General features: G+C 36.6%; 1 protein-coding gene across 1 annotated transcript in view; it reads left to right on the top strand.

The window, feature by feature from the left end:
• Naam (Nicotinamide amidase) overlaps positions 1–14,232 on the top strand; it is a 43,435-nt gene extending 29,203 nt beyond the window's left edge. Inside the window, exons 4-8 of the mRNA XM_068763617.1 lie at positions 7,835–7,969; positions 9,565–9,693; positions 10,544–10,712; positions 13,017–13,159; positions 13,669–14,232. Of these exons, the coding sequence (XP_068619718.1) occupies positions 7,835–7,969; positions 9,565–9,693; positions 10,544–10,712; positions 13,017–13,159; positions 13,669–13,758 (666 nt within the window). The 3' untranslated portion in view covers positions 13,759–14,232. The remainder of the gene's footprint in view (positions 1–7,834; positions 7,970–9,564; positions 9,694–10,543; positions 10,713–13,016; positions 13,160–13,668) is intronic.
• The last annotated feature ends 433 nt before the right edge of the window (positions 14,233–14,665 follow it).

Genomic DNA, 14,665 nt, shown 5'->3' with positions numbered 1-14,665 from the left:
CACATGAATAATGTCCTTTTGCAATCTTACTGATGACGGTCAATATCAAATTTAGCACATTGTTAAGGATATTACACGCAAATTATGTAAAGAGAAATTAAATATGTATACAGAAAATAATAGCTTTGATTTGGTATATAAATAGCCCTTGTAGGTTGAATATAATTGAAGTTATTAGAGAAATTCGGTTTTTTGTTTTTCCTGTGAAATTATATTTTTGCGATTACAAGTTTATTCCATGGCGACAGTTTATAATATAGAAATAGTAAATAATGTCAATAAAAATACTGTCAGATTTAAGACAATACGAAACGATTTTGACCAACACACTGTTAGAGATAATACATTAGGTATGAAATATATTCACTTTGAGATACAATTAGTCGTAAAATTCAGATATTATGTTAGTGTCTAGAAACAGTAAATCTAGATGTGTGATCATAAAAACACATGACAATAAAATAAATAAATTTTATTATAAAGTTATAGATGATAATGTATCCGCCAAACATAGCCCTGATTTTGCAACTTCGGATTTTTTTTTAATAGGAACAGAAATGGATATTTATTTACATATTTCTTCTTTCTTCTCTCTCAATATCTTTCATTCTTTTTCTTTTCTTTTATTCATCGTATCTTTCACTCCTTCAGCATTCTTGTCATTCTTTCAACCATCTCCTTTCGTATATGAATTGGTTGCAAGAAAGAATAGAAGGTAATATCGCTTCATAGGTAAACAAAGAAGAAAGCCAGACCTTCTTTGATTTCTCCCAGAAGATCGTAATAAAAGCTAAAGGGAATAGAAGCAGTAAAAATTTAAAAACAAAAGTGTAAGAAAATGTAATTATTAAAATGTGTGATAATGCAGTGTTACAGACATAAATTAAAACAAGAAATTAGAATGTAAAAAAATAAGTAAATATATACATGAAGCGAAAACTATAAAGTAACAATCCAGGAGATAAGTTAAACGATATGCAAGGAATGAATGGATAAGAATGAAAGATGTTATGACGGATAAAATAAGAACGAATGAGATACGAAGATCGATATTAGAACAGTGAGATAATAAACAAAGGATATGAATAAACGATTAACTAAAAACAATTCCTGTGACCCAAAAACTGGCCATATTTTAGTAATTTAATTATAAAAACTGCCGACAAAGTGACTTTTGCCTTACTATTGTGCGTAACCGTCGCGATACTTTTGCGCTCCTGTGACTGTAGCGTTACTTTCTCGTGTCACTGTCTATCTATCTCTCTCTCTTTCTCTTACTCGCTGAGTGTGTGTGTGTGTAAAAGAGAAAATATCTCTGAGTGCGTATGTTTCAGTGTGATCGAGCGCGCGCTCGTGTTTGTATCTCTGTGTGTGCGTATGATGTGCAAGGACCTGTATGCGAGTGCGCACGCGCATATTTGTGTCTCTGCGTGTGTATATATGTGTGAGAGAGAGATAGCATGTATGCATGTGTGCGTTAATTATTAGAAAGAATAGTTTGTATTTTGTAACAACAATAAACATACTTTGGAGTTTTTATATAAAATGCGAATGAAGTTTTTCCCCAACCTATTACAACAACTTTTTAGTGACACCTATCTTCATTTGTTAGCGGCAAATCTTGGTGTGCATAACTTTGGCATCCTGCTTGGCCATCTCGCAAATCAGAATCGATGATCAAGATATTTTTGGCGGTCGAAACTTCTAGATCACTAGTAGTACAAACAATAAACGCCAAGATAGTATACAATGGCATGTGAATGGTTATTGAATTTATCGCGTTTTTCGTGGCCGTACCGCCTTCTTAGAAATCTGCACACAATGTAACAAAGCGTATATGACGCTTGTTTTTATGAATTCACGTGTCGAACAAAGAGCAATTTCGTATGCATTTACTTATTATCCACTTCCAAGTGGATTTTATACACAAGTGCCAACGGAGTCCAATTTGATTGAAACTAGAATCAAGTTGCCCTCATAATGGCATCTTTGAAGGATTCTTAAAGTTCTAAGGGTTCCAATATAAATTACAATACTATGATCAAAAAGTGTATTCTATATTTATTCTTACAAATCAATTTCATCTCCTTCAAAGTAATCGCCGTTTAATAAAACATATTTCCCAACGCTTTTTCCAGTCCTCGAAAAAGTCGGAATAGTCTTTTTTAGGTATAGCCTTTAAGACCTTCGATTCGGTTTTTATCACCTCAATCATGAAAAAACTGCCTTCCAGCATTAGCCTTTTGAGTTTGCTGAATAACAAGAAGTCGTACGTAATTAAATAAGGTTAATACTATGGTTGCGTAACTATATAAATCGAGTTTTTGGTACATCGTTCAAAGACTTTTTTTTTAATGGTCCCCGCTGTTGGGGACCTCTCGTTCCCCTATCTCGTGTGGGACAGGGACTTTTTAATTCTAGTAATTTATTATATCATATTTTTTATTATTATCATTCTTCTCTTTCATATATCATCTTATCTGTCTTACTGTTTCTTTCATTCTACAATTTTCCCAGTCTTTCTCTTTCATTCCATTAGCCATACATCCATCCTCAACCACTACATTCTAGGTTTCCTTACTATTTTATTTTGCAACATTATTTATTGTTCAAATATTTAACACGTATTTTCTTTGTAATTATCATCTTATATTATACTATTTATTACACTATTTTTGGTACTACTATATTCCTTTTATTTCTATATTTTAGTGTTCATTTTATTTTTATTACCACCTTCCTGCAGTAGCTGAGGAAGCATTCTCTCTCCCCTTCGTCTGGCATTCGGAATCTGCGCGCAGTCTTCCGAACGCCGGACAGTGGGCCACAAGGTGGACTACGGTCTGGCCCACGCCCGGTTCACAGAAGCACGAGGGGTCCCCCTTGAGCTTGAACCTGTGAAGATACTCAGAGAACCCCCCGTGACCCGTGAAGAGCTGGGCCAAAGACTTGACGCGTGTGAGAAACAAAACATCATGCAAAATGATTTTGGCTGAGCCAAATCAACCTTTCTCTTTACCGTCTTAACTTGTGAGATGTTGTCTATCAGGTCGGCTGTGAGTCAGATACAGGGTGTTTCTCTATTTCCGGATATTCTCCTCTAAATTAGAACGCCTACCCAGGGAGTGTTCCACCTCTAACGAACATATGCCCTGTCGCTAGGAAACCACTGCTCATATATGTTAAATATATAATAGATTCAGGCGTTACATTGCGGAAGTCCATCCTAAGTAAGAAAAGGACTAATATATACCTACTTCCGCTATGTAGCAGTAGTCGTGCAATGAAATGCACCGGCCACCAGCAGCAGGTGTTTGGCATTGGTCGGTCTAACATCTGAGGATGCCCCGTGGAGGGGTGAAACACGTGTTGAGTGAATTAACGGTGGCAGTTGTGTAATTCGCATTTTTGACATATAATTTATTTTAGTAATTAGCTATATATTAATCCTTTTCTTACTCATATATATTAGACACGAATATACCGATAAAATGTATTTTGTTAAAATTTCGTATATTTCTAGTTGTTTTTATTCTAATTACATTTTTATCTAATTTATTTGTTAGTGTTGTCCTAGGTAAAATATAATTTGAGTTAATATTCCGTTAGTATGAATTGAATTTTCGAAACCTGTTTTATATATTATCAATAACAGTTTAGATAACTGCGAACATTTCTCCCGTTAAATAACTTTTATTTTGAAACGTTTTCTATTAGAAGTTAAACTTTGATGTGACATCTAATATGGCTTTCCCGTGGATGACGTCACGCGGTTTTCCTTCTATTCTGAGATGGAAAACTGATAATCAGCATTTGTATTGTAAGGATGTGTTCACAAATATAGAATTAGAGATAAAAAACATGAAAAATGTTTTAAACAACAAAATAGAGAGGTGATGTATAAAAGGAAGATAAAGAATGATAAAAGTACGATAGAAATTGTGATGAAAGACGCGTGATAAGATCGAAAGAAAATGTGATGAATGGAAGATGATAATGAAGCAACTGAAAAATATATTGAAAAATAGAGACCATTTTCCTCCTAAAATAGGGGTGGACACGAGAATCCAAAACAGAACCACGAAAAAAAAATGTGTTCAAAGGATGTGTTCACATGTTTTCATGATTACAATGCTAAGACAGTTTTCGTAATTATATATTTGACTTTTGTGTTTTTTTTTTAATATATTATATATATATTATAAGAGAAGATAATACCTTTCGCGGCTCATTTAGTCTTTAAGAACCATATGGATTGGAACTTTTAACAGAACTCTTATTGATCGACAACTTCTTTTAAAATGTATTTTATTTAAGATGATACTAAACTTCGCATGGTGTTATAGTTGTGGAGAAGAAGAAGGAAGAAGCTCAGAGTAAAAATACAGATTCATACATATACACTTTATCAGACATGGCCTAAATGAAATCAAAATAATATGGCACCACTGCCAAGGATTCTTGTCATTTAATATTTTGTCTATTTAATAATAAATGTAATAAGTCAAATTACATTTAATATGTGTTTTGAATTTTGTAATTGGTATATGTATATTATATATATATATATATATATATTATATATATTTATATATATATAATTTTTTTTGATATTCTATATTATACTAGCTGATCCCGCAAACGTTGTTTTGCAAAAAAAATTAATTAACAAATAAAAAATAAGGGTTTATAGTAGAGGGGTAAAAATTTAGGGTTGTATGTATTTTTGTTTGCTGTATCGTAAAGAAATAAAAACAAAAAAAAATTTTAATTTTAAGGGTGAACAACCCTTATCACTTAGGGGTATGGAAAATAGATAGTAGCCGATTCTCAGACCTACTGAATACGCATATTAAATTTGGTAAAAATCGGTCGAGCTGTTTCAGAAGAGTTTAAGTTCGAAAACCGTGACACGAGAATTTTTATATTAGATTTTTTGATATATAATATTTATTTTCCCATTTCTTTTCTATCCACCTGTATATGTTTTGTTAATTTTTATTACCCTCTCTACTATAATAATTAAACCGATAAGGGTACTCCGGGAATCCCCCGTGCTCTGTGAACATCTCGAACAGTACTGTCTCCAGCTGTACCTGGAGTAGTACGTAGTATACCTGCGTGAACGTTCAGGAAAAATATCCTCGTTGTCGAAGCCGCTAAGGTTGCATATTAGAAGGTGTATACAGTGCAAAAAACAGTTAATAATTTTATGAAACATGTATACCAAGCTTATTTGTATAGGGTGGGCCATAAATTTTTGCACTTTTGAAACATGTGTAGAAATAAAAGTACAAATGCTTGTGGCGTGCATATCGCGCGCCACTCAAACACCAAGCTCTTACCCACGTAACCGTCAATCGCATGGCGGCGGCGGCAGTGAAACAGATGCATGACAGATGGCGCCACAGTAGACGCAACGAAAATCTGCATCGCGCTGTTGAGAGTCTCCGCGCTCATTATAAGGGCTAGCGGAGGTGCGGTCAACAGAGGAAGAAGCAACTGAAGATTAAGAAGCAATCGACGAACAAGATACAACCGACGAACAAGAGGCTACCGAAGAACAAGACTACAGTACTACGACCACTCCTACATGCTATTTTGTTTATGATTTATTTACCGTAATTAACATTTATTAAATTTATTTTTTAAAAATTACATCGTCGAGATGTGCTCCATCTCGCCGTTGGCACTCCTGTAATCGACTACGTAAACTTTGGAAAACTCGTTGACACATGCTGCGAGGAATCGCGGCTGTCTCCTTGTGGATGTTTTCTTTTAATTGGGATATGGTCGTCGGTTTATTAAGGTATACTCGACTCTTCAGATATCCGCACAAGAAAAAATCGCAAGGTGTAAGGTCCGGGCTTCTGGGAGGCCATGGGATATCACATCTGCGAGAAATCAATTTGTTAGGAAACAAAGACCACTGGTAAAGTCACGTTTGAGGTATGGCATGTTGCACCATCTTGTTGCATCCAAGTCTGGCTATTGTATCCTTCAAATTCATGCAACTGTGGTGTCAAAAACTCTCGCAACATCTTCACGTAGTTGCTATTTGCAAAATTTTTTGGCCGACCCTATATAAACGCAATAAATTTAATGCCTTTTTTTTCGACACAGCTAAATTGGTTGCGGTACGTTGAGTCGCCCGTGAACCCGTCATTCGATCGGCGCGTCACGTTCACATTGTAGTCAATCAAATGGAACCTTATACATGCGGTACCACCCAACCCATAAAATGAACATCCTTTATAAAAGAGGAGGGTTTCACCGCACCTTTGACTTTGTATACAGTGGGCTCCAAAGTTGTTCGAATTTAATCGCATTTATTATCTTAAAATCAACACTCAAAGCTTAGGTCTCCCTACTAAAGAGTAGTGTTTATAAGAGAAGGCGATGTATGAAAGGAGATAAAGTAAGAGAAGGAATACAAGAGTCTGTGATGGTTAGAAGAGTAAATAACGTGTGATATTTAGACGGATATAAGATGAGAGTAAAAATATAAATATTTATAAAATTAATTGTGATAAATATGTTTAGTGATTTTTTTATTGAAAAATAAAGACCATGTTCCATCCAAGGAACGTGAACGAAAGGACCCCAAAAACGGGGGTCATTAAACTTTTTTTATTTATTTAACTATGTCGTCAGTCTTAGTCTTATAACTCGAAAAACAACACTGAACTGTCGACATGGGGAGTACACCTATTTATACTATGGAGAAGGTTCTAGTAAGTTCGAGTTTGTACTCGGTTAGAATGTCCGAGAAAATTGTTTTTACAATTATATAATATTTCTAAATTTTCTTTTTTATCGCCAATGGTTCTTCATGTCAGTCTTTACTAAATCTCTTAAACTATTTCCTAATTTTAATCTTAGATTCTTAAATCATTGGTGTCCAGTTATTAACCTTACGGTTCGTGCGACCAGTTCCTCATCCCTACTCCATATTGGCATCCTCAGGTTGTGCGCCAGTTGTGTGGCGGTTGCCGTATTCGCTGCATCGATGAATCTTGCGATCGCATCTTGAGTCTCGTCCGTGCAATACACGCGCGTGTGTGACGTGATATTGCTACCACCGCATAATGAACACTGTTCATACACTGCACATCCGTAGTACGCCTCCTGAACAGCAGTAAAAATACTCCCCCTGTAGATTTATAATAGAATAGTTCTTAACCATCGTGATAACATTGCATGTATGCGTCTGCCACTTCTTTTTTTCATCCATATAGTTGTTTTTGTTAATCTGTGGGTCTTGACCGGCGCCAATAACAATTGACTTGTTGTTACACGACGGCAACAATTGTGGGATTTTTTGTGTGACATTATTCCTGCAGGTTTATGGCTACTTGGTCAAATGAGGGTATTCCATATGGAACATTTAAGTCATCATACATGATGAATTAGGAAATAGAATCTCTAAATCTTAAGGTTTTGTAAAGAGTTAGTAGCTTATTAAAATATATTTGTAACACTTTATCAATTTATTTAACACACGAACAAATTTTTATTAGCGCTTGAGTGCGAGCAAAAAGGACGTGCATTCGTCGTAGGACTCTGGGGCGCAATGTGGTCTGCGACCGAGTGAAAGCGGGCAATAGAACAAAGGCGCAAAAGAAATAAAAGAAACAAAAGTAACAAAAGGTCTGCGCCCGCGTCACCGGTGCGTGCATGTGCTCGCTGCACTAATTCGGCACACTAAGTTCGCCCGTCGGCTACGCTCGTCCACAAAATCTTACACCTATTATTCATTCAGACATCACGTCAGTGTATATACGACTCCCACATTTGTTATATGTAAATATTTATAGAGTGTTTCTTGTTGTAGGTGGTGGAGCCTATCAACAGATTGCTGGAGAGTGTTCCGTTTGACTCCGTGTTTTACTCGCTGGACTGGCACCCGCCTGACCACGTTTCATTCATAGACAACGTGCATCTACGCGAGCTGCATGTCTCCAGTCCGGTAAGTGGAAGCTGTACCGAGGTTCACACGAACCACTTCTCATGCTATAAACCAGGAGATAATTTTAAAACAGCCAGCACATCAACCGATGATTATTTTAAAATGGTAGACTTCATATTTCCCAGAGTAGGTGATAATTGTAATTTTTTTTAAGAGTCCTTACCTCAATCTATGTTAGGGATTTTGCTTTCGAAATTATTTTTTTTTTGTTTCGTATGCTTCATTTTTTTACATCCTTCACATGATATCCCATTTACACTTCTTCAAATTTCTGACGATTCACATTTCTCCAAATACTACATTATTATTATTATTATACTTGTTTGTCTCTGCTGTCAAAATTTGTTTTCTTATTGCAATATCATAATAGATTCAGGCGTTACTTAGCGGAAGTCCATCCTAAGTAAGAAAAGGATTAATATATAGCTACTTCCGCTATGTAGCAGTAGTCGTGCAATGAAGTGCACCGCCCGCCAGCCCGGCCACCGTTAAATCAATCAACACGTGTTTCACCCCTCCACGGGGCATCGTCAGGACTAATGTTACACCAATTAGTGCCAAATCACTCGGTGTTTATATGGGTGAAACACGTGTTGAGTGAATTAATGGTGGTAGTTGTGTAATTCGCACTGTTTACCGTATGCGCATTCATCAGCGGGCGGTGCACTTCATTGCACGACTACTGCTACATAGCGGAAGTAGCTATATATTAGTCACTTTCTTACTGTTTATTTTTGTACTTCTTTATAAATATATTTAAAGTAATGTCTTGTTACCATAATCTATTATAAAGAATCGATCGCAAACTAAGCCAATGTCTCGAAAAAACTGTAAGAACTATTGCGTTGAAGTTGGCAGAGATGTACACTTGAATAATAGCTTATTGCAACCTTACTGGTGTCGATATATGATGATATAAAATATATTAAAATAAATTATATACAGGGATGCAGAAAAAAATAGCTTTGGTTTGATATATAAATGACCCTTCAAGTTCAATATAATGGAATTTATTAGAGAAATTCGGTTTTCTGTTTCTCCTGTAAAATTGAATTTATGCGTTGGGGATACGGAAAAGTAGATTACCAAAATAAGCCTTTTAATGTTCTAGAGTTTGGGCAGCGAAACTGTTAGCGATTCCGCCCATAGCAGCTATTTCTCTACGGCTTTCTTTACTATGAATCTTTATATTCTTCACTTTCTATTTAGGATGTAGACTGATTGAGAATGCCCCCAGTATCAGATTTTATATTTAATGGAATCAGGCGTTACCTCGCGGAAGTCCATCCTAAGTAAGAAAAGGACATAAGCACGGACACAAGCATGTGCGGAAGTGGCTAAATATTGGTCCTTTTCTTACTCAGATTTTATAGTCGTCAACGAGCATTCTAGTATGTGATAATTTTGATATTTGTAAGTTTGAAATTGATGACATTGTCGATTTTCTTGCAAGCCAGTTGCATTATAAAACCTCTGCAAATACAAAACTATAATTTATACAAACTTCTTGGATCTTTTTTTAAACATTTTGTGTGTGACAGCTATATTGACGTTTTCTGCCTTCGTAATAGTGTTAATTTTTTTTTTTGGGACAGGTGTCTGCTGATAAGGCGCAAGCGTATGACACGGTTGTATTCGCGGGACCGCCGCCAATGAAGCAGCGACTATGGCCGCGTCACTGTGTTCAGGACACCTGGGGGGCGGAGCTGCACAAGGATCTGAAGGTCAGAACACGCTGTGCAATTGTTTCAGATTGGTGATGGGGGTGATGGTTTTTCCAGCCTGTAAAAAAACACTACCCCTACTGTTTCAAAGACTGAAAAAAACATTGGCAAAACTGCGTTTTATTAGCCGCGGATTGAACAAATGAAGAATTTACATTTATAAACAAATTACAAAGTAAGGTGACTTTTTGATCTCAGTCAATACACTAATACCTCACTTTGCGTAGTGGTTACGTTCCAAAAATACACGACGCAAATTGAAACGCCGCAAAGTGAATTAAGATTTTCTATAGCGAACCATGTAAAGATCGAAGATAGGTTCCAGGGTTACGAAAATACTACTTTTAAAAGAAAATTGAACAAAAGTAAACATTTAAAAAACAAAAATAATATAACTCTGCCAATAAATAAATTGAAAAAATTTCTACTTTTTTGTAAGTAAAAACAACACGTAAAAATTTATATCATTTTATTATTCTCTTTTAAAAAAAAGCACAACACACTGCATTACAAAACACTACGTAATTGAAACTGAAATCTAAAATTAGCAAACAAAGTGAAATTAAAACTGTATTCAAATTGCGTTGTTTTTAGTTAGAAAGGGAATCCCCGAGTTTTAATGGCATGACGCTATTAGAAACAAAAGTGTTGCCATCTTTTGGGAAAAAAAAAAATTAAAGATTCGAACCCAAAACAATGCAACCTCGATAATCTAACGACGCACAGTGAAAATTTGTGCTAATTAAGCAGCGACGCAACTTCGAAAAAAACGCAAAACGAAACGACGCCAAGCGAGGTATTGGTGTATACCAAATGCTACAAGAATTTCTTTTACCTCGTATTCTTCTAGGTGGTGGAAGGTGCTGTGAAGGTATACAAGGGCACCAACTCCGAGGTGGATTCGTATTCCGTGTTCTGGGATAACAAAAAGCTGACTGATACCAACCTTAGCATCCAGCTGCGCATGCGCGGTGCGACCGACATCTACATCTGCGGTCTTGCTTATGACGTCTGTGTTGGTATGTATTTGGGTTCCCACTATTGGGGACCTATCATACAACCCCTATCTTAGCTTTCTTTTACCGCAACATAGCGCCTGTCAGACTCGGGAACGAATTTTTTTTAAATGATTAATTAAATATTATTGTTTATGGTCCTGTGGTGTGTACATCCAGAGCAAGCGATTTTAAACTGTATATTTAAGGTAATACTATATAATGTAGCCTAACTTATTTCGGGCACATATGTCCATAGGCAGACAGGTTAATCGCTGAATGTAGCGCAAGACTGGTCATGGTTGCGATGTTTGGGTGAGATCTATGTATCGCAGAAGACATAACCAACTTCAACAAATTTCGTATTTTTCGTGACGTATGTTTTTTTTTATTAATGTCGACTCTACTGCGCCATGCCTCTCAAAAGTTTACGAACGTCTAGCGCCATCTGTTAACGTCGGCCGAAACTACAAAGTTTATAATATACTTCTGACGGTGTAAATGGCGCTAGTTGTATATTACCTCGCGTATCTTTTGGCATCGGCCAGTCGCATATAAAAGCAACGCTTGTATCGAGATCATACGAGGGTCAAACTGAAAGTTCTTAGAAAATCAAAAACTAAGCATTCTAGCAAGTTATTAGTTTTATTATAACTTTTCAAAATAGCGTCCATTTACATCAATACATCGCTGCATTCGATGGAACCATTGAGAAAAGCACCTTGCCCACTCGGCCTTAGGGGTCTCTTCGACGGCGTTTTGAAACGCAGCCACTGCTTCTTCGGCGTCCATAAAATGTTTTCCTCGAAGTTTTTCTTTTATTTTCGGGAATAAATAAAAATCGCAGGGTGCGAGGTCGGGGCTATACGGCGGGTGACCCAGTAATTCCACGTCTGAGGTCGCCAAATAGTCGATCGTTTGCTTGGCGGTGTGCGACGAGGCATTGTCGTGATGAAGGAGGATCTTGCTGCGAGGTCGTTTCTCTCGAACTTTTTCCAAGACAAGTGGCAAACAGTTGTTAATGTACCACTCTGCATTAACCGTTTTCTGATCCTCTAAGACAACTGTCGCGTAATGACCTGTCTTTCCGAAGAACGAGGCCACCATCTTTTTTCCAACACTTCGACCTCTCTTCACTTTAGTTGGCAACTCTTCGGAAGGAAACACCCACTGAGCAGACTGTCTTTTGGTTTCCGGATCATAACAGTAAATCCAGCTTTCGTCACCCGTTAGTATGTCGAACACAGCATTTAGGTCACCTCCGTTAAATTTTTGGATCATTTCTCGGCACCAATCAACACGGCGGAGTTTTTGAGCCTCGGTCAAATTATGCGGTATCCAGCGGGCACAAAGCTTCCTGACCGCTAAATGTTCATGGAGGATTTTGTGCACTTGACTCATACCTATGCCTAGACTTGTCCGAATCTGCTGATAGGTCACTCTTTTGTCAGTCTCTATCATACGCCGCACAACACTGATATTGTCTTCAGTCGTCGCTGTAGAAGGCCGTCCCTCACGCAAATCATCGGTGAGATTAGTTCGACCACGTTTGAATTCATTAAACCAGTTGTAAACTGTGGCACGAGATGGGGCTTCATCGTGAAAAGCCAATCGAAGTCTATCATAACTTTCTTGTTGACTTATATGACATCGAAAGTCATAAAAAATCATTGCACGAAAATTTTCTCGGCTTAAATTCATTCTGACGTGCACAGATTTTCAATTTGCCGCCAAATCGTAAAACAAATGACAAATGAATGAAATGTATACTGAATATTATTGGTAAAGAGTTCTCTTTTCAAAATTTAAACTTATTTTTTTAATATAATGCTTTTAAGTTGCCAGTTCTAAAAACTTTCAGTTTGGCCCTCGTATAACTAACAAGAGAGATTTTTATTTATTAAGTATTGTCGACAAAGCATAGAATATTACATGTAAATACAAAAGCCATTAAATAATACCAGAATAAATTTGCAATGAATGACACACGGCCAGAATATGCGATAAAAATGTTTGGATAGTAAATCTATTTACCTACATTATATCAACCGATAGACGTGGGACTCCCCCGAAAATCGTCAAGATGATCGATTTTGCGCTGCCTGCATCTAGTAATTCCCCGCGACTTTTACTATATCGTAGGTCCACCTAATGGAAGGACTTACCCACACCTTCATATATAATTTAAAAAATTAATACGAAAATTGATTATAGAGATAGTACGGAACGAATTGTCCACGGAAGCATGGCTAACTCTAAAGCTACCATTTGAGACTCCCATTGGCTATATCTTGCCGCTGTTAACAGTAGAAATGGTGGTGGTTTCAGGGGCAACAATAGCTGACGCTTTGGCCATAGGCTACCGTGCTGTGCTGATAGACGATGCCAGTCGAGGCGTGGACCTTGCCGATATTGAGAAGACGAAGTCCACCATCATCAACAACCATGGAGTCATCGTCACGTCCGACCAGGTACGTTGGAGATGGGGAGGCACAGCTTTCTCGGGGATGTTTCTTGGGATAGTACTTTAGGGCATCTGCAAGTTCCGTAGGAGTACCGAAGGTGACCACCGAAATGGTCTTAGTGGGCAGGAATCCCACTAACCCTACCTTTCCCTCAGAATGTATATCCATCGTTAAGATTTTTAAAATATCGTACATTGGATTTGCTCCAACGATGGTGCCTTTGTACTGGATATCTTGATCGAGAATTCTTAAGGAAGACGACCTCCGAGGATGCTTTCAGTATTTCAGTAGTAAAACGCTCATAGTTGGTTATGTCTCTCCCAGAGATTTCCAATGGGACGAGCATTTTCGGACGAAATTGGCAAGGTAGTCTGTATATTCATGTACCATTCATTTATTGACAGCCTAGGAGCTATATTTTCACCTCTGTATAACTTTATTAACAATTTTGAATTATTAGTCGTTGGTACAATATAGTTGACATAAAATGTATTTGAAAAAAAAATTAACCACAGGTGCTAGCGATGGTGGAGGGGCGTGATCGTCGCCCGGAGCTTGGATACAAGCTGGCCATGGAACTGAAGAACGCCATGGAAGATCAGTAACAACTTTAGTAAATCGCCATAAGTTCCTACACTCTAGAAATTAGTTGTCTTATCAAATTAGGTATATGTCATTCCATTTTAGCACTGTGGCAACATTTATCATGACAGCTAAACGTCCTGATAAAAAAAAAACCTATAATAATTAATGCGACAAACTCGAATGAAATATCAAAACGTTTATGAATCTCGAGTCTCAGTATGTCACCTGTCAAAAAATGTTTAATTTTATCTGTCATCTGTGTTTACACGCCTAGATACATGCACATTGGCCACCGATTGATTAGTAAGATATAATCTATGCACTCATATCTTTATCACTGGGCTAATTTAAAATTTACATTCACTCCGTAAATTATTATTAGTTGAAATAATTTTTAACTTTTAATTTATTATTTGTACGTCCGTGACGATATCCTGTTTATATTCCTAAGGGTTTAATTGTCTGATTAGTTTTACTATAATTTATTCCTTTAATCTGCTGGGCAGAAGTTTTTATTCTGATATTTTTTTATTTATTTAGGATTTTTTATAACGCCTATTATAGATTTAAAAATAAATTATAAAACGACAATACGGTTTGGGATATTATGAATCTGTCATGTTAAATATATATTGGGTTTGGTTTTTACTTTGGGTTTTGAATTGTGTGTACACTTAAACATACTTTTGGTAGTTTTTTGTGTTAATGTTACGGGAATTTTATTTTATAAATAATGAAGTTGTGAAGAATTTCCGATTCTCTTCAATATCGTGCTGAAACGAACACTGTGTTGCCATACGTCGACTTTATAGTTAACTTTATGTGACATTTGCTGCACATGACACTTGTGTTATCATGGCAAAAAGTTAACCTAACTAAATTTTTTTTATTACATTCTTTTGCGATTGGTATAGGCAAAGTGATTTT

Source organism: Battus philenor, unplaced genomic scaffold, assembly GCF_028537555.1.
Source record: "Battus philenor isolate CCGP_79_NKW_IND1 unplaced genomic scaffold, ilBatPhil1.0.hap1 SCAF_18, whole genome shotgun sequence".
Taxonomy (NCBI): domain Eukaryota; kingdom Metazoa; phylum Arthropoda; class Insecta; order Lepidoptera; family Papilionidae; genus Battus; species Battus philenor.
Note: the sequence above shows the minus strand (reverse complement) of the source record. Positions and strands in the feature narration are given on the sequence as shown.